Source organism: Egretta garzetta, unplaced genomic scaffold, assembly GCF_000687185.1.
Source record: "Egretta garzetta isolate BGI_Z169 unplaced genomic scaffold, ASM68718v1 scaffold287, whole genome shotgun sequence".
Taxonomy (NCBI): Eukaryota; Metazoa; Chordata; class Aves; order Pelecaniformes; family Ardeidae; genus Egretta; species Egretta garzetta.
This window is the reverse complement of record NW_009260435.1, coordinates 3393944-3419796: the sequence shown is the minus strand read 5'-3', so window position 1 is coordinate 3419796 and position 25853 is coordinate 3393944. Positions and strand designations below refer to the sequence as shown.

The 25853-nt window shown below is 36.1% G+C and overlaps 1 protein-coding gene across 2 annotated transcripts in view; it reads right to left on the bottom strand.

Moving 5' to 3' along the window:
- The window catches only part of SCAPER (S-phase cyclin A associated protein in the ER), a 161919-nt gene that overhangs the window by 83908 nt on the left and 52158 nt on the right, over positions 1-25853 (bottom strand). For both annotated transcript variants that reach the window (XM_035899552.1, XM_009643932.2), the window contains exons 17-21: positions 23425-23506; positions 21928-22080; positions 20651-20758; positions 4806-4942; positions 445-510 (exon numbers count right to left, since the gene is read on the bottom strand). In XM_035899552.1, the coding sequence (XP_035755445.1) occupies positions 445-510; positions 4806-4942; positions 20651-20758; positions 21928-22080; positions 23425-23506 (546 nt within the window). The remainder of the gene's footprint in view (positions 1-444; positions 511-4805; positions 4943-20650; positions 20759-21927; positions 22081-23424; positions 23507-25853) is intronic.

The following is a 25853-nucleotide window of genomic DNA, read 5'->3' as shown; positions in this document are numbered from 1 at the left end:
TCTAGACAATAAAAGGGTCTATTATTAAAAAAACTCATGCCAGATTAAGACATCTGTGCATTAAAATATCTGTGCTTTCACCATAGGATCCTTTGTTTCTGACCAATTGGAGGCCAAACATAAGATTTTCAGCCCCAGAACTCCAGTGCTGAATTTTCACCACCAGTCTTGAAGTACAAAGCTGGAACCTTCTTGCTTCCAGGTAATAAAAGCATGAGCATATGTTCTCTTTATTATTGCATCTTACGTGGTTTAAGATACAATGTGCCTTAAGAAAAAATTGCATTTATAATGTCTGACCTTTTTTATTAGAAACAGATCTGTAATTCAAGATTGACTGGGAACCTCACCACACCTGCTCCACTGGAAATTTCAGAAGCAATTCTACTACATACAGGGGAAAGAAGAAGTATATATCTAACATATATAAAGTTAAATGCTTACTTGGCTTTAAATGGGGAGTCAGAGATGGCATTTTTTGCTTCCATTAAACTCTCATATTCCTTTGCCCTGCAGGAGAAAATATTCATTATTATTGACTATTGTCTAAAGCGTTCAGTATGTAATACCAGCAAGATAATTCTAACCTTCAGGGTTTTTTTTCTATTTCATAGAAACACATGGCATTTCTGTCAATTCTGCTGTGTCATAATCCATACTGATGCTTAACTATTGGCCATTAACAATTTACAATTAATATTGCTACTTTAGAATAACATCAGTACACAAATGGTGTATTTAAGTTGGCTTTCCAAATGGTAGAGATATATATGAGCGATATATATACTGCAGTAACCTACTGCTTATTATAAATTATCACATTCCTCTGATGAAAATATTAGGAATTTAGACATGTAGTGCAGATCAGAAGATAACTACATTGCAGAGATTATAATTAGCATATAAATAACTTGTTATATTTACAGGTTCAGGAGTATTTTTTTATGTAACTAATGACTGTATTGTAACATAATTAGCCCCGTTAATAATACACCATAGAAGTAAATACCTCCATGAATGGCTGTTTTACTGCTGAAAATAGAAACACAAACCTCTTTAGTCCCTTAAAAGTATTATTTACACTGGCCATATGCCAAAATGTAGGAAGAGGGAGACAAGACTTTTTTTTTCCACTGTTTGTTTTGACTCCAGCCAGCCTGTGCCAACAGGTGAAAATCATCACCAGCTCATCAACCAAAACAGGATGCACAGTGGTAATCCTGTAACCTTTTATAACGACAAACACACACAAAGTGAAACTAGTCCAGACACTACAGTGAGGCAGAAAAATAAAATTCTTGGAGACGGGGCCCTGCATTGAAGAAACATCCAGCAGGCAGTAAAAGCATTTAGCTGTGAAAAACATTTGATCTGTTAAAATTGCTCTTTCGATTTTTATTCTGAAATGAAGACTTCACAGATGCAACACAGATCTCTAGGGACTTCAGGGAGATCCACTGTTCCAGCCTCTTGAGGTTGTATTCTCAGATGACCAAGGGACTACATCACTCATGGCTTGGAAAATTCTTTAAAAAACCCGTACACACACCTGAAGGAAACTTAACTGGCATGCTGGACTAAATTTGAGATTAGGTATGTGATATGTCTGTCTCTACCAAGAGCACCCATAACAAGCCCCAGAGGAAAGTGCCAAAAGTCCCTCAGGACAGAAGTAGAAAAAAAAAAAATCTGCCTCAGTGCAACTTTCGCCCATAAAAACAGTGTTTCCTATTAATTTTCAAGGTATTCTGAATGTTAACTGCTGTCAGTTTACATTCTTGCCAACTTTACAAATGTCCAAATGCTTTTTTCAAATCTAAGATGTTGACAATGGCTTCCAATGGGAAATGTATTTCATTGCTGCACTGCAAAAAAAAATGATTTAGTAAAGATTTAATTCCTATAATTTCTCTCAGATACTAAGAAACAAAATGTTTCTTTATATTTTCTGTTCACCCAAGTGGATCAAGTTTTCCAAAGCTACTCAAATTTTCCCTCGGCTTGCTTAACCTATACAACTTACACTACATGCAAATATTGTTACATTACCACTAGCTCTGACTTGTGGGTCATTAATAAAGCTATTAATCACAACTGAATTTAGTATTAAACATGAAGGTGAGATTCCTTTATTAACCTTTTGCCTTCTTTCCTGCCTCTTAGCCAGAAACAACACATTTCAGCTTTGAGTTTTGTACGGACCAGTCAGTCAAACATGAATAATCATCTAAAATATCTGTTACTAAATGAACATGACTGGAGTGCTTTAAATCCACTGCAAAGCATCTCTCACCTGTATATACTTCATAGCTGGTAGCTACACCTCTACTGCTTGAGGTTAGCTTTCATCAAGCCTTCTTTTGCCATGCAGGTACCAAAATATTCTGATAGCAGCTCATACATGTTAACCTGAGATAATTTACCTAGCTATATATCAGTTGTTACTATAGCACCAGTTTAATGGCTTAGGGTTATAAATATAATTAATAAGACTAACAAAACTTCTCAAGATATCTAATAACCCATTGATCACAATTTCTTCCTTCATTCACCTTTGCCCTTCATTGCTTTGATATTGTAATAGTGATTTAAGATCTAGAAACTCAAGAGAGCAACAGGAACCTATCTGAATGCAGTTACTTCTTTCTTTTAAGTTCAAAATATCACAGCTTACTAGAAACTATAATGAATACATAATTTCAAGTCTTGAGGTATAAGGGGGTTTGTTATAACTTTCTTTTTCTAAAGAAGAGGAATAGTTGCAAATATGTACTAAAATGTGGTTTGTAGATAATCTGCTAACACCTGTGAAACTGAATTATCAACATCAAATGCTCTTCATCTTCAAACCATCCTCAATAAATTATATATTATATACATACTTTATATATATATATAAAATATTTCATATATATATTCCACCTAAGTTTTGAGTTGATTTTGAGCAGTAAAATCCCAGCCAACTGATGGTAGTACTGTCCAGATTATTAGGCAAAAACATAGTAGACATCACCGAAATTATTTTAGTATTTCATATTGTAACCCTGAGGTTATTGCTTTAATTGCTTTAGCTACATAACTTAAGATAATCCTCTTCCATCTTCTGAACATGGAAAACCTCCCCACCTCACCAGTAATAAGCTTACATGCAGGAATACCAGGCAGTATTTGTCTTTACTGTGCCTATTACTATTACTCAAATGCCAATTACAGTAGCTGTAGAAGACTGGCAAGACTTGCATGGCTTCAATTAATTTCCCAAATGGATTTTTTTTTTCCTCCCCTCATCAATTTTTTTTTTTTTTGAAATTCCATGGAACAACCTTTGCTTCATATTGCTACTGGACATTTTTATTAGTAAGCCTTTTACTTTGACATTAGAAAACACATGATGAAATCTTCAATTTAACTCTCAATTATCTTCAAGGACAGTAATCCCATTGAAAAGTTTAGTTCACCCTTTAAAAACAAGCTTGATGAACATGAATTTCATGTCTTGCCATATAACTCCTCTTAGATTTTGAAATGTTCACTGTACTTTTCAATAGTATATCACCTTTGTAAAATGATATCCCCTTTATTACTGTTTTAATTAGAATTTTTGATGACGAATATGCTGACTCACCTAGCAGTCTGACACAGAAGAATTCAAAATGCTCTGAGAAAATTTTTCAACTACCAGTGCCAATAACAAATTGTTATTTGAACTTGTATTCCTAGATCTGGCAAATCTTTGACTAAATTCAACAGAAGAAGCTCTTGAGAAAAAATTAAAATTGGACCCAATAACTGCATTAAACCAACAGGTAATATGAATAACTCTGCATCTCGATCAATCAGAAACCTGAAAGAAATGTTATCCAGTTTCAACAATGTCTTCTAATGCCTTCAACAGTGTCTTCCAATTCAGATCATGGATTTGCTCATCCAAAGAGGAAAACCATTAGAAACGGTAATATATTGTACAAGTATTGTGTTTTGGAAGACTAATGTGCCATTATTAGCACTATTATGAGTTAATAAACCATTTCATTTTTGCTGAAGCTCTAAAAATTCATTTGGGTGTTTTTCTCTTATCTGTAACCCTTTGTGCTTAAAAACAAGGCAGCTAAAATATGTAGCAATGATTCTTACTTTCTGAGAAGTATTTTTTAGAGATAAATGCAAAAATACTTTATAATATTCAGTTAAGTATTAACCTCAGCTGGGGACTATTCAGCTATAAAGACAGACACTGCCCGTTCATGATACAATAATGTCCTGCATATCATACTGATTTGCACATGTCACTTTTTAGACTAATAACAAATTGCAGGTCTGACAACTCACTTTCCATTTTAAGGTATTTTTAACTTTCTTTTTGTTGTGACAGGCAACAAAAAATGATTTAAGTTTAGTCATGGGATTTGACACTACAACAGGCTGACTTCTATTTGTTGATTACTATTGATTTTCTTTGATACTTCATTTAAAAATCAATAGCTAGAAAGAAAAATAGGCATGGTTTACACAGATTTAAACATGCTATTGTATGCTAGAAGAGGCTACAGTTTTGGCAGGGCACTGGCATCCAATTATGAGAAAAGCTCTTAACAGGTGAAACCAAGGGCTTCAGATCGATATTCAGTTTTCTTTCTCAATCAGAGAAAGTGGCCATAAATTAGGCTCATCAGTGTTATTTTCAAGACACTCCCAAAGCAAATAATTTTAAATTTTTTTTCAGCCTTCCACTGCACTCATACTAAAGGACAAAAGGTAAAGTTTAGAACAAATCTTAAAAAAAATCAAAAAGAAATTTGTACTACCTGGAGTTCATCCGTGCCTTTAGCTTTTTGGCTTTCTTTTTAGTTTTTTGTTTCTCCTCTCCATCTTTTAATGGTTCCACAGGAACAGAACTCTCAATCACAATATCCACAATGTACTTTTTTAATGACAGGTGCTCCTGCAGAAAATAGTGAAATAATATTTAATCGTATGGTATGTGATGGAGATTATAGATTATCTTCCCAGGAAGCAGCAGTGGTAAATATTTAACGAAAGGTTAAGAAACTGAAGAAAAAATTTAAAATACATTTTGGAAAAGAGATTGTTTCATACTGGAGAGAATACATCATGGGTATTACAAGGAGAAAAGGGAGAATAATTATTGAGAGAAGTAAAAGAGAATAAATAATGTCCTTCATATTCAAAAACTATTACCTAAACAGGTATGAACTCCAAGTTTACACCCTCTCTCTTCTCCAAGCTGCCTTTTACAGCTACATGAAATCAATGCCCTGCCCTACCAACATAACTCATTATATTAAATGAACTAATTCTGGTTTATGATTTTAACTCTTCAGGAAAATCTAAACTTGTCTTAACTTTTGTTAAAATACATTTAAACTATTCACTACCCACAATGTTACCATTTATTGATGGGAATACGACTTTTCCTCTCACATTAACAAATTTGCATTCAAGTGAAAATATTGGCAAAATTTCAGTTGCCCACAGAACACCTGAATTATGAAATAGTACAGTTTTGACATAATGGCATGCAAAGAAAGGGAGTGTGATTACACCATGTGATTTTAAATAAATGCTTTGTTTCTAGATTTTTTAAAAATGTTACAAAAAATTTCTTGTTTCCTCAGAGGTACTTTCAGTGAAAGCATAGACTACCCCAATGCAGTTCATGGTCTACATCTGAAATAAATATTTATAATTTTGAGACGAATAATCAACAAAGCTATTCCCCTAAAGCTGTTCTCAGTTTTGATTGAGAATGCTATCATGTCCACGTGAATGGACATGCAGGTGCTTATAACAATTTCAATGACCAGCGGACTATCCAGGAACTACACACGCAAACAAAACCCCCAAAACCAACCAAGCAAAAGCCCCCCAAAATGGCTGACTACCTTATTTTTCCTCAGTTCTCTCAAGTTAGAAATTTACTCAAAGTACTCTATGCAGCAAGTTAGATTTCAACGACCAAGAAGGATTTCTACTTGAGTGCCCCTTCTAAACCTACTTTTCAATTTAAATGTGCATTACTGAATTTAACCTCTTCTGAACTACCAATGTTCTTCAGACCCTTGTCAGCACAAGGAGCTTACACAAATTTAATCTGCACAGTTTTAAAAGTGACCCACTTAAACCACTACAATGTCCTCAATTAATCTATTTTGGTTGAAAAGTATGTGTAACCTGATGTTCTGTACAATATTGCAATGTTCTTCTATGATAGTAAGAGACTAACGGACACATTCACATTACTGAAAACCGTACAAATACCTTGTTTGCAACAAGTGAACACCGTATGTTCATAATGCATTGTAGCTGACTGGGCTACAAAAGCCAAACATACCAGGTTTATTTTTACAAATAACAATTAGTTTAGCACCAGTTATTAGAATATATTTACCACATTTTTAATATCCCTAGGCTTATTTTAGATTTGTTTTCTTATAGAATACTGAACACATTACGAAGTATAGGTCACCATTGCTCATTAGGATAATTTATCCTTGAAAATGATTAGTGCCACAATCAGATGTGGTTATTCCTTCCTTTTTACGAAGTATCCTTCAAATTCAAAGTAAAAGGTGAATTGTTAAGAAACTTATAGACAATATTTTCCAGAAAACCACCTATATTTTCTTTAACTGATTCAGGAAAATATAATGCCTGTTGAAAACAAAATAAATCTCGGTGAAATTTCCTGGAAAAAGACCGTTTAGTTTTTGTAAAGCATTGCAGCATGACATAACCTAGCAATATATATTTAGTCAAAAGAGTAATTGAAATTTCTATCTTAAATCATATGAATGCAAAATGAATGCTCAATTAATATTAGCCAGAGGAAATCAAGCACAATAACCCAAGCAAATTCTAGAAGTAATGCTGACAAACTTGGCTATGCTGCCAACCCTGTGTAACTCCCAGCACACCTGAACATTTTTTGACCCAGTATATTGTCCAAGTTGTTCAAACCATGGATATTGCTACATCCGTATGTAATTCTAACAGCTTTTGTAAGCATTCCTCCTCCCTCCCATTGTTATTATACATTTAATTTTAGCAAGAAGTGCTTGAAGGAAAGCTTTTTTAAGGTATCTCAAAAGGCTGTCCCCTTTGAGTATGACTCAGTAGTATAAGACTAGCAAAATACCTCTGTTTTTGAGGAGTTAATCCTTAACCAATCTGTAGTAGCACAGAACATAAACCATCCCAGTGCTGGTTATAAAACCCCAGTTCATTTTTGTCTTCTCATAGAGATGTATCCCTGAATACCTACTCAAAAATAGCTTTTGCCTTAAACTTTCTTTTAAAACACAGAAACCTGGTCATAAGGCTCAAACTTCATAGGGAACTGATGATTTCAAGTTTTTCAATGCTAAGAGAATGCAGGAGTTCCTCAGAACAGACTATGACCCTATTCCAAGCTTCACAGTCCCTAACTGGTGGCTTCTGGTGGATGCTCAGTTATTAAAAAAAAAAAAAAGGTATGAACTATTTCAGTGGGATTTGATATGCATATCCCCGCTTTCCAAACTGAACTAGTACACTTTAGTATTATAATTTACCATTAGTTTACCGCATGTCTTATGAGTGAGATGAAGCACTTACACAAAAACTAACAAGGGCTATTACTGTGGTTCTAAATCTTTGTTCAACAGTGAAACTCGTTTTTCTTTTCATCAGATCTTCAAACTATTTGCTATATTCTTCAGTGACAGCAGAGCAAAACGAAGTTAACGCTGTGCTTTGAAATGGACACGACCTTACAAAAGGGGCACAACTTCTCCACCCAGGTGCAGTCAGCCTGCTGTCCTCCTGCTGCACAATGGCAACTGCAAACACGGCATCAGACTTCTGCTAGGCAAGAATGAGTGAGACAAAGCCATGCATACCCTTAGCAGACACTCATCTTTTTACCCTCCCCCCCCCTCATGTTATCTGTGGCTTAGATGACTCGAGGAAAACTACAGGGTTAAACAAGAACATTCATTTATCAGTCTGTGAGGGCCAAAAGAGGCCTTGCTGTCAACAGCACGCAGGACGGTTACAAACCATTTTGTTCACATGAACTCAAGCACCTTCGTGAACGATGTTTCTCAGAGTTCTCAGCTTTCACGTGTGGCAGGCTGTATTAATATCAGACTTCATACATACAGCTCGTTAAAGTAAGCCTTGAGTAATAATACCTTGTGTCACAAAACCAGTCACTTTTTGAAGGTACAGATCAAAGCGTAGGATTATCACAGTAGGCAGATCTACACCATTCAGGTGTGAAACAAGTATAACTAATAGCTTTGTACTGAATGACAACTGACACCTGAAGATAGCTGCTGCTAGTATTATGCTTCAGAGCAGTGTAAAAATATTTATTCCCATGTTTTACTAAGCTCCTACTAGTTGTCTGAAAAAAATAAAGGTTTATAAATCCACTGAGTCACACCAAAGTACGGTATGTCCAATCCTATAAATAATTAAATTCATGATTAATTTTACTTGCACAACCATTGGTTGGACAGGCTAACACACCAAAGAAGTAATTGCTCTAAAGTGTATGAAAGTGAACAAAGCCAGTGCAGTGTTCAGAAAGTAGACTGGTTTCATTTTCGGAATGCTTTTATTTAAGCAAAATGAAATTATTGAATTTCATTTTTTAAAATTTCTAATAAAGGTAATGCAAAATAGCCAGGTAATCTACTCGAGTCTTCCTGAAAGCCTTTTACTTTTTTTCATTATTATTATTTTTATATAAGTAAATGCTAAATGCAGTAGGAATTATTAAGACTAATTTACCCTCTCTATAGAGGCATTCTGGGTTTTTTTTTTATGACAACGTGAAGGGGCATCACCAGCCCAATTCTGTGCTATGTGCTATTCTGACTAATAAATACCCCAAACACTTAGATATCAGTAAACCATCAGATCTTTGGAGACTTTAAGCCATTACAAATGCAAAGCATCACTAAATAAAGGTTCTTTTCTAATGAAAACTTCTGTTATTAAGATCTATGTTCACACCTACCAGAAACGTTCATTGTGGTGTCAGTTTCTATAATAGTGATCTCAATTCTAGCTGTGCAATTTCTCAAAAGCTTTGTTTTAAAGACTTACGTATGACAAAAGACTTATGTAGGACAAAACCAGCAAGATTACTAACAGAATACTTTTCATCTCTGGATTAAAATAGCACCAGCTGCGATGGTCGTTATGTATCAGATTTCTGCCATCATTTTTCATACTTGATAACTCATCCTTTAGGTTGCATAGCTGAGATCAAGTATGTCACAAAATAAGGTATCAACTTTCATGAGGATGGCAGAATCTGTGCCACAAAGAGCAGTTTGTCTGTACTACACTGTGATGTACAGCTACAAAATCTGGAAACAAGAATTGAATGCTGACATATTTCTTCATGATCATCTGTATATATTCCTCTACATACTCAGACGGTGATGGAGCAGGGATGCATCAAGACTAGAAATACTCCTGCTATTTCTCTTCAATGTTATTTCCATGCATTCACCAAAACGAAAGGTTGTTTTTAATAATCACAAGGTATGCTGCACCTGTTTCTCAAACTGTCTCTTGCTGGAAAAGCTTATAAAACATAAAGTAACCCGGTAAATATATACAATCTGATATTCAATAGCATTCTGTACAGACACATCTTGTCATTTGAGATCTTTAAAAATCAAGCCATATAGGCCTCTAATAATTTTTATGTAACACTGAAGACGTTTTTAGAGCAACTGAAATAAATTTCCTGTACAAGTTCCAGGACTTCATTTACAAGCAAGGTGATACAAAGTGATGTTAAATGCACATGTAAGACTGCAGCCACAACAAAGCAGACAAGAGGGAAATTAGATTATTCACAAAAAATCTCTTTGCTTTTCCTCTCTTGTCCCTCATCCTCAACTGTTCTGACTTTCAGTCACTGCGAATCCTGAAGCTTCCCAAATGCAACAGATGGGCCTCAGTTACAAACTACATGAGAAATCACAGAGTACCATTCAATCACCTGAAACAGAAAAACTACCCAGTCTATTTCCTATCTTGAAGTTGATAATTTTAGCTAAGTACTTCTTATAACCAAGTTTTTCTCTATACACTGAATTACACCCCTTTTTCTTATATGACATGTTTATATGACAAGGATTACAGCATTACTATCAATATTCTCTGAAATAAAGCAACATTTTCAGACTCCTGAACAAACACAGTTCCAAAATTTTTCCATTAAAAGCATAGCAAATACTAGAAAATGCTAGAATACTATACAGGTGAGTATGGGCCACTTCAGTTTGGATGAAAACCATACCATAGACTGGATTCTGGACCTCGGTAATCTCTATAAAATACAATAGCTGGAGAATAGATTTCTTAACTGACACCCTTTTCATATCATACGCACTCACAAGACCAATACTCTTGTCTAGTTCTCCCCATTTAATGTCCTGATGACAGCAACAACATTCATGTATCAGATCTTGACAGATGAAATGCTGGATATATAAGTACTTCTCAAACCAGAACACAACTGCACAATTATTTTCCTACCCAACCTCTGTGGCTATGGCACTTTTGGCTCTCCCTATTACATATAAGCTACTATTTCACTACTACTCAGCAAATATTTATAGTAACATTATTAAATTGTGATGTAAAGTCTGCCAAACAGAATTCTTCCTAACGAAATTTCCTCAAGCATAACACAAATACTTATTTCCCTTTCCTTTCTTTTTAAGCAAGCATTGACTTTTTACGAATTCTGCCTGGGGCAAGATTGCATAGGTAGAACAATATTGCAGTAAAGCATCTGTATTTGCTCAAGCTGAGAAGAAAATCACAGCCTGGCATTTGTTGCTGTAGGGCAGTCATAACTTAAGATCCTCTGTTTTCTTGTGCACACGTTGCTCCTTGCTGGCTCTCATGAAGCACAATACTCCTCCTAATTTGAAGCAGTAACAGCCAGGGAAGGAAGGCTCTGAAAATCCCCCAGCCTGAAGCCAGTCAGTCGCTGGCAGGAGCGGCCAGGATCATCACCTAGTATATCAAGTATTTTCTACCGCTTTCTATAAGCTCCAGAGGGTCCTGTGCTTCCACAAAGCAGCGCTGCAATGAAATCCTACTGTCTAGCACCAGGCATATAAAAGCCTGACCTTTCCAATGTATAGCCCATTTTAACACAGAGGGTGGCACAGTGCTTAATTAGCTACATTCCCATTATGTATAAATTAACCAATTTGTATCAGTGGCAAACCCTACCGGCTACTGGCCTTTCACTGGAGAAACTGCGCCAAAATGACCTTCTTGGAATCTGAAAAGTTTATATATTTTTTTTCTCTATTATTTTTCATTTTCCTTCCCTTCTGTATTTCTGGATTCTGGCCAGAACTGAAGCAGAAGTGCCAGAACACCGTAAGACTGGTTACTCTTATTATTTTTGCATTCTTTCCAACTTTGAAACCCCACGTTTGGAAAGAAAAGGCATTCTTATAAGTTTTCTAACCCAATTCTGCAGACCGAGGCAATTTGAAAAAATATCTGACTCTTGCTATTTGTCCAAATTAGATCATCAGAACTTCCAAACACTTAAGTTTTTACCTGCCCTCTCATATCAGCATTAAAATAATAAGCATGAGGAAGATTATAAATACTTGTAGTAGCTTATATCACATGATTGCTGTCATTCATTTACCATTTTAATAAAAAAATTAATAGCAAACTGAGTATTTTGTATAAATGTAAGATACACATTCTAGCAGATCAATAGGTAACTATTCTGAAGCCTATATATATCTTTGGGATGAACATCTTTACCTGTTTCAAAATAAACAATATCCTCTAACTGCAGAAAATAATTAAAAAACATTTTTGATATTTATTACCAATGTCAGGACTAATGGTTTCTTACTTCTGTATTTGCCAACTTTTGAAGAGGTTTTTCAGGTTCAATTCTAAATCATGTTACCAAAGAAGTATTTGTTCATGATTTTATTACATGTTTCAACAAAACTCCTCAGTATTTTATTTTTTTCCTCATAGCCTAGGACAATATTTAATATGGAAAATAGATGCTGAAGCAGACTATGAGTTATATCAAATGCAAAAATTCTATTTTCAACATTATAACCAACGACAGCTTGAAATACAAACAGTCATTAATGCTTAATTATAGAGATCAACTCTTTGTGATCAAATACTGTTATAATACCACAAGTAATGACCCACTCCAGAATATGGAGAAGATTCAAAGTAAGGAAGGTGTTTACCTGTTACCATTAAGAAGAGTTATTGTAAATGCTTCATATGTGAAGAAACAGGTTATAAAAATAAGTAGTGGATATTCAAATATTATTTTCTCAAAAATCAGTATTTTAATTACTTACTTTTCAATGCTAGAATGCACTTTAGAAGATGTAGAGCATTAAAAAACTTTTATTATTCATTCAAAACTGAAGACTGACCTTTCATTGTAAAAGTAGTTTTTCCTTCACTTCTTGAATTTAATTATGTTTTTTATATGAGGGACTAATACGACTTTTTAGCATGTCCAAACTAAATACTATTTTTACTGCTAATACCAACTGCACTTTTAGTCACCTTGCTTGTCTATAAATTCAATGATACGACAGCCTGCCAGTAAGATAAATAGCAAATAATATTCTGAATAGTAGGTTCAGGTACTTCTTGAGGCTTTTAATATCACTCCCTTTACCACTTGTCACTCCAAAATGTGGGAACAGAAGGCGAAGTAAAGCTCTTGCTTCCACGAGAATGAGAATTCTGCATACTGGACATGGAAAGCATCACTCTGCAGATTAGGGAAGAAAGCTGGAAAGCACTGACATTATCATCTGGCTGCAAGGGCAAGTAAGAGAAAGGGGGAAATGAGAGTGCAGTTGGCCTTGCCAGCAGTAGTTTTTCTTACTGGCTGTGAATATTCAAGATATCCAAGCCAAAAGGAGGAAAGGTGCAGCTGTTGGCAACGATCTATCACAATCAAAGACACAGCCAATAAACAATTAATCATGTACATTTTTGCCAAGAAAAACAACACTTTGTAATATATTAAAGGTAAGAAGCTACTGCTGCACAAAGTACAAAAAACTAGAATTGATGTATAGAGTACCGAGAGACCTTCTGCAAACTGCATCATGGATTAAACTTTATAATTACATGATTGTTCATGACAGTGTCTTCTAGGACAAATGTATTCACAGCAGAATTACAAGGCCAGAGTTCGTCTGCTGAAAGGACCACAGGTATCCAACAGATATGAAACGTCCATAAACAAAAATGGACCACAGATGCTTGGCGTAATTCCAGTCCTTCGGCAACACACAATCCCTCTCTAAAAAAATCCTCCCTTCCTCGGGGCGGGAATTAATAATAAATAAAAAAATGAGTAAAGCAAACTCAACCGGAACCTGAGGCTTCATTGGGATGGGGAGTTCTTGTTTGTAGGTGATTTACAGATTGCTTCCACTGAGCAATAGAGAAGAAAAATGGGCTACTGTTGGAAAAATATATTCAGATGCCAAGAAAAAAAATTAATTTACAATGAAGTCTATATTCTGTAATTCTGTGGATAAAAGAAACAGGAATACTGTTCAACATATGACCAAACCACATGCACCACTGTATCACCCAGAAATGATGGAGCCATTCTATATTACCAGGGCTGCGTCAAGATCATCTCCTTGTACTGTAATGGTCATAACTGATCATTCATATGTTCAACAGACTGCAGTGCAAACATACACCAGAATTAAGACGAAGGCTGCAAATGTTAGGCACACAGTGTTCATATAGGTGAAAAAAACAGACTCAATGAAAGCCTTAGTCCAGAGCCTTGAATAATCAAACACAAGAGAAGAGCTTAAAACTGAATGCTAAGGACTTTCATTACTTAGAGTGAAACTCAGAAAAAATAAAGATGGCTAAAAACACACTTGGCAACACAATACAAGTAGACATGTAACATACACATGAATGTTCAAGAAGAAAAAAGAGAACTATTAATCTTGAGTAACAATTTTTAAAGACCACATACCCACAGGTATAGATACCTCAAATTTCTATTAGATGAAATGAAAAAACTGTTCATCTTTAGTGTTATTATTTTCCATTTTGTTTAATCATAACTTTTAGATAGGTTACTAAAGGAATTCATAGGATACTATTCTTCATTTAAACAGGAGAACTTGAAAACACTCTGATTCAAAAGGGGGAAAAAAAAATCATTTTTCCCAATACTGCTAAGGCTGAAGCAATAAAACAAGTTTTCACACAGAATCACAGAATGGCAAGGGTTGGAAGGGACCTCAGGAGATCATCTAGTCCAACCCTCCTGCTAAAGCAGCTTCACCTGGAACAGGTTGCACAGGACATCATCCAGGCAGGCTTTGAATATCTCCAGAGAAGGAGACTCCACAACCCCCCTGGGGCAGCCTGTTCCAGGGCTCTGTCACCCTCAAAGTAAAGAAGTTCTTCCTCATATTCAACTGTGTTTCAGTTTGTGCCCACTGCCCCTTGTCCTGTCGCTAGGCATCACCGAGAAAAGTCTGGCTCTGTCCTCGTGACATCCACCCTTGAGATATTTGTACATGTTGATTAGATCCCCTCTCAGTCTTCTCTTCTTCAGGCTGAACAAGCCCAACTCTCTCAGCCTTTCCTCATAGGGGAGATGCTCCAGTCCCCTAATCATCCTTGCTGTTCTCCTCTGAACTCTCTCTAGGAGCTCCTCATCTTACACTCCTCTTAATACACCCCACGATACCATTGGCCTTCTTGGCAACAAGGGCACACTGCTGGCTCATGGTCAGCTTGTCATCCACCAGGACTCCCAGGCTCCTCTCAGCAGAACTGCTTTCCAGCAGGTCAGCCCCCAGCCTGTATCGGTGCATGGGGTTCAACCTCCCCAGGTACAGCACTCGACACTTGCCCTTGTTGAACTTCATCAGGTTCCTCTCCACTCAACTCTCCAGCCTGTCCAGGTCCCACTGAATGGTAGCACAGCCTTCTGGCATATCAGCTACTCCTCCCAGTTTTGTGTCATCAGCAAACTTGCTGATGGTACGCTCTGTCCCCTCATCCAGGTCATTGACGAATAAATTGAACAAGACTGGGCCAAGTACCGAGCCCTGGGGAACTCCACTAGCTACTGGCCTCCAACTAGACTCTGTGCTGCTGATCAGAACCCTCTGAGCCCTGCCATTCAAGCCAGTTCACAATCCACCTCACTGTCCACTCATCCAACCCACACTTCCTGAGCTTCCCTATGAGGATGTTATGGGAGGCAGTGTCAAAAGCCTTGCTGAAGTCAAGGCAGACAACATTCACTGCTCTCCCCTCATCTACCCAGCTGGTCATGCCATCGTAGAAGGCTATCGGATTGGTTAGGCATGATTTCCCCTTGGTGAATCCATGCTGGGTACTCCTGATCAAGCAAGTGGAGGAAAAGAAGATGGAGAGGACACCCAGAATGATTTGTTCCATCACCTTTCCGGGGTTTTATATAATTTAATTTTAATGAAAACACAGTGAATTAAAAAAAAAAAAAAAATTATCGAAGTCCAGGCATCACCATGTCTCTAGACAAGAAAGCTCTGTGTAAATACAGAAGAAAACGAGCAAAGGTCAGGCATGAAAACATTCCCACATCTCTCTCCCTCAGTAATCTCCTCTGTAAGAAAGAATGGAAGCAGCACACAACTTTGAGAAAACAGCTCGATTTCTTTATGAAAAACAATCCCTCGCCCCTAAAAAGCTTTTAGAAATTCAAACTCATATGACCATCAACTTTGCTTGTGTGTTGTGCTAGCTATAAACCTTACACAGCTGGCAGAGAACTTGTACCAGCACAGCTTTCTCAGGGAGCCTCTCACCACATCCTGGTGAAAGCGCAATCCTGCCAGTGTGTCTGTACCAGGGGAACTTGCCAGCGCCGTTATGCACATTGTAAATCAGGCCCCGCTGCAATCTAGACAGACCTACGCCAGAAAAGGCTAGCGCTGCAACCCCAGCCAGCCTGGCAACCCATGCTACAGAGTACGCTTTAGTCACTGACTATCTGGGTTTTTTTTTTTTAAAAGGTATGTGGGTGGGCCCAACCAACCATGCCTTTCTATAAATCCTCACATTTTAACACTGTCAATCTTCACACAACAACAATCTCTGAGCTCCATCACGGGATTATATTTTCATTTGATCTAAATATACCTCTAAGAAGTTCTACGTTTCATTTATATCGTGACAACAGAGTCAGTTTTCTTCCCTGATAAAAAAAAAAAGCACATTTTTCACATATGCAAACAAAGGTTCATTAATAGCCCTCCGTCCTCCTTTGGAATACGTAAAATTCTAGCATGCACCTTATATAAATTAACCAACCCCTGCCAAGTTATCGATTTCATATGGGTTTTAGAAGTACTTTTCACTTAGTAGAAACATTCACAGACTGCATAGAATTACGTGATTTATACTCTTAAAAGCACCTTTAAACCATGGTATTTAAATGACAGGTACACAGACAAGAGATAGGACAATGGTTCAAAGGATGCATTTCTCAAAGCATGTATGTGTATTTCTCAAAGCAAACTAGGAGAGACAAGAAAGGCAAAGAAAAAAGGGAAAGCAGAGGGGCATAAAAATGAATAAAGTAGGAGCTACAGGTGGGAGCAAACATCTACAAGATCCTTGCACAGACTCCTCAGTCTAATGAAATCACTATGTGTTGGCCTATGGCGTGGCGGGCAGCTTTGCAGCGATGGCCTTTGTGTCAAAGCCCTTTGCGTCAGGCAGGCTTCAGTTCAGCAAAACAGTCATAACTTCAAATGACAAAATGATTCCAGTGAACTCAATGAAACCAAACTGCATACTTTGTTTACATCTTTTGCTGAACTGAAAGGAATGTGAATTAAGAGAGAGGACAGGAAATCAATAGCATAGAAAAAAGCAATGTAAAAAGAAGGTAAAGCTAAGTTTGATGGAAGAAGACATGCATTTAAGCAGAGAGAGAAAATGTAGACAGAACATTGTTACTGCACTGAAGATGATGGTGAAATGATGTGGGACAGTGATAGCACTGCAAGTTTCAGAAATGTAATGAAGGCAAGATGACTTTTAGCCTGAAGCCTACCCTGCTGAAAGAGTTTTGCCACCTATGTGAATGAACATATTTATAAGAGACCAGACAAAAGAAAAGCTAAAAAGTAAAAACAGTGAAGAGAATTTAATTTGCTTTTACATGATAACCACTGTTTCAAAATCAATAGATTTTTGCTTTAAGAAAAATCTACATCCTTTTCACTAATAAATACCCAAATGAAGAACATCCAAAACAGCTGAGATGAGATGAAGCTGTCATACAATCTTAGAAATAATTTAATGCTTCTTCATTTTTGGTATCTTCATTCATAACAAACTATTTTCTTCATGTGTTTCACCAAATATATCACATCTACAAATGAATTCATCTTGCTGATGTTCTCATACTAGCTGTCAGCTCTTGCACAATACACGCTGGAATTAAGCACAATACACGCTGGAATTAAGCACAATATATGCTTAATTCCAGAGCAATGGAAAACTGCTCCAACACGAAGTCTACTTTTACCTCTGAAACTGCTTGTAAAATTAGAGAACCTATAGATGCTATAGCATCTATATTTATCTATCTATCTATCTGTCTCTATATATTCAATTATAGATGATATAGCAAAGGAAAAATGCTTAGAGTATAATGGTTTCTTTTTATATCTGGCAAGATCAACCACTAGCATCCACCTGGCCCAGAGAAATTAGTGTCAATGATCATTCAGTACAGCTTTTAACTTTTTGCTTATGGTCAAATCAGCCAATGAAAATCCTTACAGTATGAAGACGTATTATATAATCGCTTACTTAAATCAGTTTCCAAAGTCTTAAGGACATACTTAAAGCTTACTTTCTGTGATACCAATACGGTCAAAATAAACATATTTAAAGTCCTTCTGTGATTTCTCAAGTACTAATAAAGCAATTCTATGGTCAGATTACAATTTAAAGAAGAGCTTTCTTTCTAGGCAGCTACTTATTATACTTAACAGGCTTAACACAAAATGAGTCAAAGATCAAGAGTAAGTTATCCGAGGTGTCAAGTGCATAAGGTTAAAGGGGAAATTTTATTAGGTCAAAGGTGATATAAATAAAATCTTTTATGTCAAAGAAGAAGGGTCACAGACAAGATGTATGTAATCTAAAGACACCACAGATGACAAGTAATAACTTTAAGTAGTACAAGTGTGTTCTCACTACAGATACCTTCACTGACTAAAAAATTGAAAACAGTGATGAATAAGTAACTATAAATATTACAATGCTTCCCTGGCATACTGTTTCACTTCCACATAATACTTTGGAAATTTTTTTCTCAAGTATTTCAAAACTTAACTGAATTTACTGAATGCTTTAGTTGTGGGGAAGCAAAGTTAGGCGTTAACTATGCGTTCTGAATAGAGAGGTACACAAAGCAGATTGCTCTGATAAACAGAATTGCTTTTCTACTTCACAGTGACCATATGTCTAGCATGTATATCTTATTACTGCTCTTTGGGGAAAAAAGTAGTAAAAAAAAAAAAAAAAAAAAAAAGAGGTCCTCAGACCAACCAAATTTCAGATTACAATAGCATAGTTTAGAATCGTACACTTGGACTAATTAAAATGTAGCTATAAATAATATATTAAATATCTAACAATGAAAGTATCCCTATGTTGCTAGCATGCCAAATACTATACACCATCTTGATTACAGATATTTAAAACTGCTATTGCAATCATCAAGCTGTTCATTCAGTTAAAACTCTTCTCTCCTTTCGCTCCTACACTAAGTGCGCATTCAAGAAATCCCATACATTTAACCTTAATCTTGATCTTAAGTTCACATCAAAATGTTTTGCTGAAAAACACTGGATTTAAACATATGCTGTTGGACACCACAAAAATCAAGATATCTGTGCCCTCTAGTGGAACTTCTTTTTCAACAGTTGGGCACAAATGCAGCTGTTCGAACATGATCCCTTTTTCTGGAATCTGGAATTGTTAAGCTATCGAATTAGATGTTGTGAATACATAGAACAACCAGTCAAACGAAAATCTAGTTCAGTTTTCCTCCATATTCATCCGAGACAGTTACCCAGCAAGAACCATAGTTCAATTATCAGTGGCTAGACAGATACAAGCAAAGGCTAGACAGAAACAAGAAAATCTCACTGTTGCAGATTACCCACACTTCGGTGCATGTACCAACATGAAAGATTCTGGGAAATCTCACAGCTTGTATTTCTAGGAAAATGGATGCAGTATGAAGCCTTCTCCCATATATCCAATTAGGTAAACCTGGCATCTAAAACCAAATCCAAAACCGCACAACTCCCCCTAAGCACTGTGAAAAAGGAAAAAAGAAACTGAAAAAATAGTTTCTGTACTTTTGTTACATTTAGGAAGGGGTAGGCAAATTGCAACTCAGCAAAAACTTATTCCTCCAGACTACTGTATCTCTCCAATTTTCTTTTTCTGTTTTTCCAGTGTTAACCACCTCTCTGGATTTCAGTACCTCAGAGACTTAACTCTCCAAAGCTTTTTAAAAAGGAAAAGAAATGGTGTTACTACCAGATATAAGAAGCTGTAAACAAAGAGAAGATTGCAACAGATAAAAATAGTACCAAGAACTGCGAAGGAAAGGAGGAGACCGGCAAAAATTAGAAGTACTGAGCAGCATCATTTGAATCAGGTTGGCTGGAAACAGATTTCTGAAGACAATGAAATTAAATCTGCATCAGTTCTGGAGAACTGGCTTGCGCAGTATTTCCTCCTAACATCAGACAGGTATAATACGTGGGCATTCACAACTTGTTGGGGTAAGACAGAACTTAAAGTCTGACTGTTATAATTTGTCTCATAGAAAAGGCCTTGACTTAATACTGTAGTTCAATCCAGGCAGCAGCAACAAGAAATTAAATTAGACAACCATTCAGAAGTCTTTTATTCAAAACAGCATAATTTCTTGATTTAGTATAAAATGTCCTCAATGCTTCCTAAAAATCACCCTAAGTGCCAGTTCTTCTAAAGAAGCTACTGAAAAAACTATTATTCTTTCTAGCAATGCTAATACTTGCAAAGTGTTTCCAATCTTACATTTTAAAATAGCTCAGTGCTACAATTTTCAGCATTATTGACCTTGATGCATAGGGTAGCACATCTGATAACCAAAAAAAGCGCTAAAGTATTTTAAGCAACAGGAAGGAATGACAACAACAACAAAAAAGTAAAGCAAAATGCAGACACCTGCAACGCATCAGATTTTTAGGATGGAAAGGTAAATATAGTTAGATGAAAAATGCCTTTGGATTAATAGAAAAGCAATTAGTCACGCTTTATACAGAATCTATTTTGAAAAGCAAGTGCCTGAAGTACTTGAATCCACTGTTTCTTTGGTTCCTTTTCATTGGTAGCCTGTACACAGAAAGGCACTATTATTTCCATGTTAACATGAATATTCTTGTTCAATTCCTTTATAAGAATTTTCAGGACTTTCTTAGGATACTCAGCTGGATGACATTTAAAACTAGAAGCAATATAGAAAAAATCCTACAAAACTTACCACTTCTTCATCTGAAAGCTCTCGTCCTTGTATACTACTGTTTTCTCTCACAGCCTGCTGGTGTTTTTTTCCTTTAATGTGGCTAAAAAGGTATACTTCTGATGAAATCTGTAATGACAATGACTTAATAGTAATTTTTTTCCTCAATAATTCCCTAAGTAACAGTATTTTAAATATAATGTAATATATGCCAATTTGTCAGGAGTATGTTCAGAATTTCAAGCAAAGTACTTTATTCCTCAACCTAATTTACAGAAACATCTTCTATGCAGGACTTAAGAGTAAATTACACAATGGTTTGCTAGCCAGCAGTAGAATAAGAGATTAAAAAAAAGTCTTGGCTTCTCATCTCATTTTGACTTCAATTTAACTTCACATACTGGATTTTCATTCTTCTGTTCCAGCACTGCCTGAAGTGATCCCATGCAATCTTGTTTAATTCAACAACTAAAGAGAGAGTGAATGCTTAGCAGTATATAAGGCTTTATTCAATAATGCATAGTCTTTGCAAATTTGTAAAACCAGTTATCAACAAGAACAGATCTCCCTGCTTCCTACTCAGTGATTGCATGGCTTCCTCTTCTCCACCATTCCTGGGATATATGGAATGGTGGACACAAAAAGAGATATCCTATGGAAGTCGGGGGTCTGCCTAGCAAAGTACTTGGCTTCCAACAGTGACCAAAAAACCAAGATACCCAGGGTATCTTATTTACCTTTTGTAAAAGAAGAGACAAAGTGAACACTGATTCTCCCCTTCAACACTTCTAAGCCTCCAACCACACTCAGTTCAAGAACTTCTGGAACTTGATGTGGTTTCTCTGTATCTAATAACCTTCAGTGAATTTCAGCCCAATGAAATCATCCAATCATCCCCTGAACTCACATTAAATTAAAACATCCACAGGATCACGTAACAAGGTGTTCACAGCTCAGCTACCTGCTATGTAAGGAACCACATTCTTTACTTGTTTTAAATCTAGCTTTTAACTACCTTCATTTGATGCTCCCACATTCTTGCTTTTCTTAAAAGGGACAGCTAGTAACTGCATACTGTCCAGACTCTCCATTCTACCTACAAGTCTACAGTTCTTTCAAATCTTCTCTAAACCACCTGATTTATAGACAGAAGAATCCGAAATAAGGTGCACTTTACAAGAGCAGAGCAGGGACACAGTAGATGTGCGGTACTCTCATCTGTGAACAAAGCATAATTTGTAGCCTTAAGGCATAGGTTGGCCTTGCAATTCTGACAGCATGCTCTCTATCCAACTTACCATTACATTGCATAATGAGCACTGTTTTTTTCGTTCGTATGGTGTAAGTTTTGGTGCATAATCAGTATTAGCATGTCTTCCACTACTTAATTCAGCTGCTTTCTCTTTTCTTTGTTCAATTTGTTCCATATGCCTTCTAATACTTTCATCATGCTGAATGGAAAATAATCACAGCAACAAAGAAAAAACACATTTAATTACAGTGAATGGAATTAAAACTGTGCAAAGAATTATGGGGAATTACCAAATATTTTACGGTTAGAATGAACTTCTGTTAAAATTAAACTATTTTTTATTGCTGAAAGGCATTAAAAGTCACCACACATCATACACATTTTAACATGCTATGATTTAAAAATCAATCAGCACTATATTTGGTTTATAGGTGATTATCAATTAATAATCTGTTGCAAATACTTCTGTAAATCTTTTTATTACATTTAACATCTCAGTTCTGGTTTTCTTAATGAAACACTAGTTCAGAACACAAGTTCAACTTTCAAGTCTACAAATATGTAACTTATGTAGTGCTGTTTTCATTGACAGATATAAAATTATAAAGTACAAATTAAAGTAAAATAAATTACTTGTTATTTATCTGCAGTAGCAGGCACAGTTCACTGGATTCTTTCAGAGGTTTTTCATACCTAACTGTCATGAGAATGGAACAAACTCTCAACTATTATTTAAAATCAGAGGCTGGCGTATGAACCTGTATTTAATAACAAAACTGCACTTTACAGTACAAGGAAATGGTGCTTCAGACTGGGATCAGAGCAAAGAATGACACTGAAATGAGATATTATTTATACATGTACATAAACCATCCTACAATAAAAATGTACATAATTTATCATTAATTGAAACTTCAATACATAGTTCCACCTCAGAATCTTCAAAATATAATTTATCATTTTAGAAGCCTTTACATGTCTTGAAAAATAGTGGATATCTCTTCAAAACTTCTGATACCTTGGTTTTCCACTGGACAGTCAATTCAGATGAAGAGGTGAACTACAAGGGGCTCAGTCCTTATACCTATTCTATGAAATAATGAGCCCTTCATGAAACAAAAGGAAATAGCATGCCACATTTGATGGCATCAATTTCAATATCTTTAGACAGCACCTCGTGTGGCTGTTTGGTGAACTGTCTTCATTAAACAGTGTGAGAGTTTTTACATATTGATTTTCCTCACAATTTAATTCAAAATTACTTTGACTTCTCTTGGAAAGAACAGATTTATTTGTTCTCATGTTCAAAGCTTTGAAATTAATGCTCAGTGCCGTTGTTTCCAAACTACACAGCGTGTGCTATACAGCAAGGTTCTCTTCTTAATGCAAAAGTCTAAATAAAAATCTCTTGTGAAGTTATGCAATTCAGGACACTATTCAGTGCACTGTAACATCTTCACCAAATAAAACGTACATACAGAAAATAATTTGGAGCTAATTCTATATTGTCGATGTATTTTTCAACTAAAGTATCCTTTTATACCTTCAGTTGAATCTTCTTCTGTAGTTCTTCCATGGCTTCTTGTTGAGCTGCAGTAAGAGCTGCCAACCTCTCTTCTCGATCTCTAACAAAAAGATAATAAATATAGGGAAAACTTGTAATAATGTAAAGCATGTATAGTATTGCCTAATTTATGTTTCAAATGGAGAACAAGCACCCCCAAAAATGAAGTTCAAGATGGCTCAGTAGAAAAGAAAGACAACAAAAAGGAACTTAGTTGACAAGAGAATACAGATGCTTTAATTTTGGTGATTTAATAAGGGCAGACACTTGAACCTCTGCAGCAGAACCTGGATCATAGTTCAGTCCAAACCAGAGCAATGATAATCAACACGATGCTACAAAACAGTGATGAATGTGACACCCTGCCACCATCGGCATTCTTCAGCCAGTGGCTATAATCAGTGAACCAAAGGGGAGGAGTACAATGGCAAATCGAAAAAAAAACATGCAACAATGAGGACAGTGAGTTTTATAAAAATGATAATCAGTGGAAGTTTGAATATACAAACTTACAGATAAAACTTTAACCAACATCATATTATACTGTCACGTGATAAATTGATGCTCTAAAATATTGCAATTTTAAATGTTCAAGATACCAAAGGACAGCAAAAGATCAGGCATTTATCTTAGTGTCACCTTCTGTACATAACTGCAGTCGGGACCTATTTTGCTCACTGAACCTCTCTGCCCTACATCCCTCCTCCAAATACTGAATCAGGCCTCAAACTTCAGCTGTCCTCTTCAGTTTTAGCAACTCTCCTTCCCTCCCCAGCAAAGTGCCAGAGCACAGCTGTCATTGCATGTGGATGTCAGTAAGAGCCTGTGAATCCCCTAAGCATCACCCTATTGAAGAAAGTAAGATTTTTTTTTTCCTGAGAAAAGAACAAGAGGTATAACTTGATCTGTTACTGTAACTATGAATCAGAAACCTGCAGATAACAGTTTAAACACAAACAACTTACCCGTGATCAGTAAGCCAAGGGAGCTATTAAACCCTAAAAAAGAAGAAAGTCAGCTACTCAGGCTGTTTGTACAAAAAGACCTGGGATGGGAGAAAAACACCTCTCCTGGATGTCTGGCAGGTGTGAAGGGCCAAAAGTTGTAAGAAAAGTGTTGAGTAAAACTGAGCAATGAAGAAGTAATTCAAAGCCATTAGTCATCTCTTTAAAAGGCATTCTAAAATTAAAGTAGTTTGAGTGACAAAACTAGAAAGGATAACGTAAAGAGTATTATCCAAACTGCAGTGGTTTTTGTTTTGTGTGGATTTCTGTTTGTTTGGGTTTTTTAAAACAGAAAACTCATAGAAAAAACTAAGTAATTTCAGTAAAAGTAGAAGGCTCAGATAAAGTAACATTTTAAAATAAAAAGCCACAGAAAATATAAAAGCTGATAGGAAAGAAGATGGGGGAGGAAGCAAGTCTAACGATAAACACTACACACAATTGTTCTTTCAGAAAGTATAAGTGAACTCTCCCAATCACCATGGGCATGGGGCAGGGGGGTGGGGGGGCAGGGAGGAAGAGATGATGGATGAGAAGCATTAGGTAGTTTATGTGCTATCTCCCCTGAGGTATATAAAGACTGAACTACAGTCTTTGTTTGTGTTTTAAAGAGCTCCTGACTCACATCATGAACTGAAACAAATCACAACTAACACATGACCCAAATCCAAAGCTTATTTTAGCTATTTCTTTCAGTACAAACTATGACAAATTAATATCATTGCATACTTTGGATTAATAATATTTGAAACAAAATTCTAAAGTTTCAATTTATAGAGCATCAACATTATTCCTGTACAAGCCCTTCTGAAAAGCATTTTTACATGATTAGGTTACACTATACAGTTTTATGATTTCTATTGACAAGAACAAAATTTTCCATATTATGGATTTCAACTCTCTGGAATATAAAATACTCTGAAATTACATCTAAAACCTTACCGGAATCAAGTTAATGTACCATAAGGGCAGAGGGGCTTTTAAAGTCAGTTTTAAGTACACTATTCCTTTCATACAGATGCTTTAATCACCACCAGATGCACATGGTAAAGCTTATACTGAAGAAAAGTATTCACTCCAGAAAGTATTAAATCTTCAGGATAAGAGTCAAATCCTAGCAGCAGGGAAAAAACCCAACAAAACAAAACACCAAATAATATCCCAAAGTTCCACCGAAATGTGCTGAAGTCCAAGATGGAAGGGACGGTACAGCCAGCTTCCTGTCAAGCTTATCTCTCCCTTAACTTCTATACCAGGACACTTTGAATCCTCCTCTAATTCTACTATGTTAGAGAAACCTCAGAACTGTTATTAAGGAGATGCAATGACTCTGAGGCCATCCTGACATAACAGAATCACCAGATTGTGTAGGGCACCACACATACATTCCTTCCTACTCTTTCC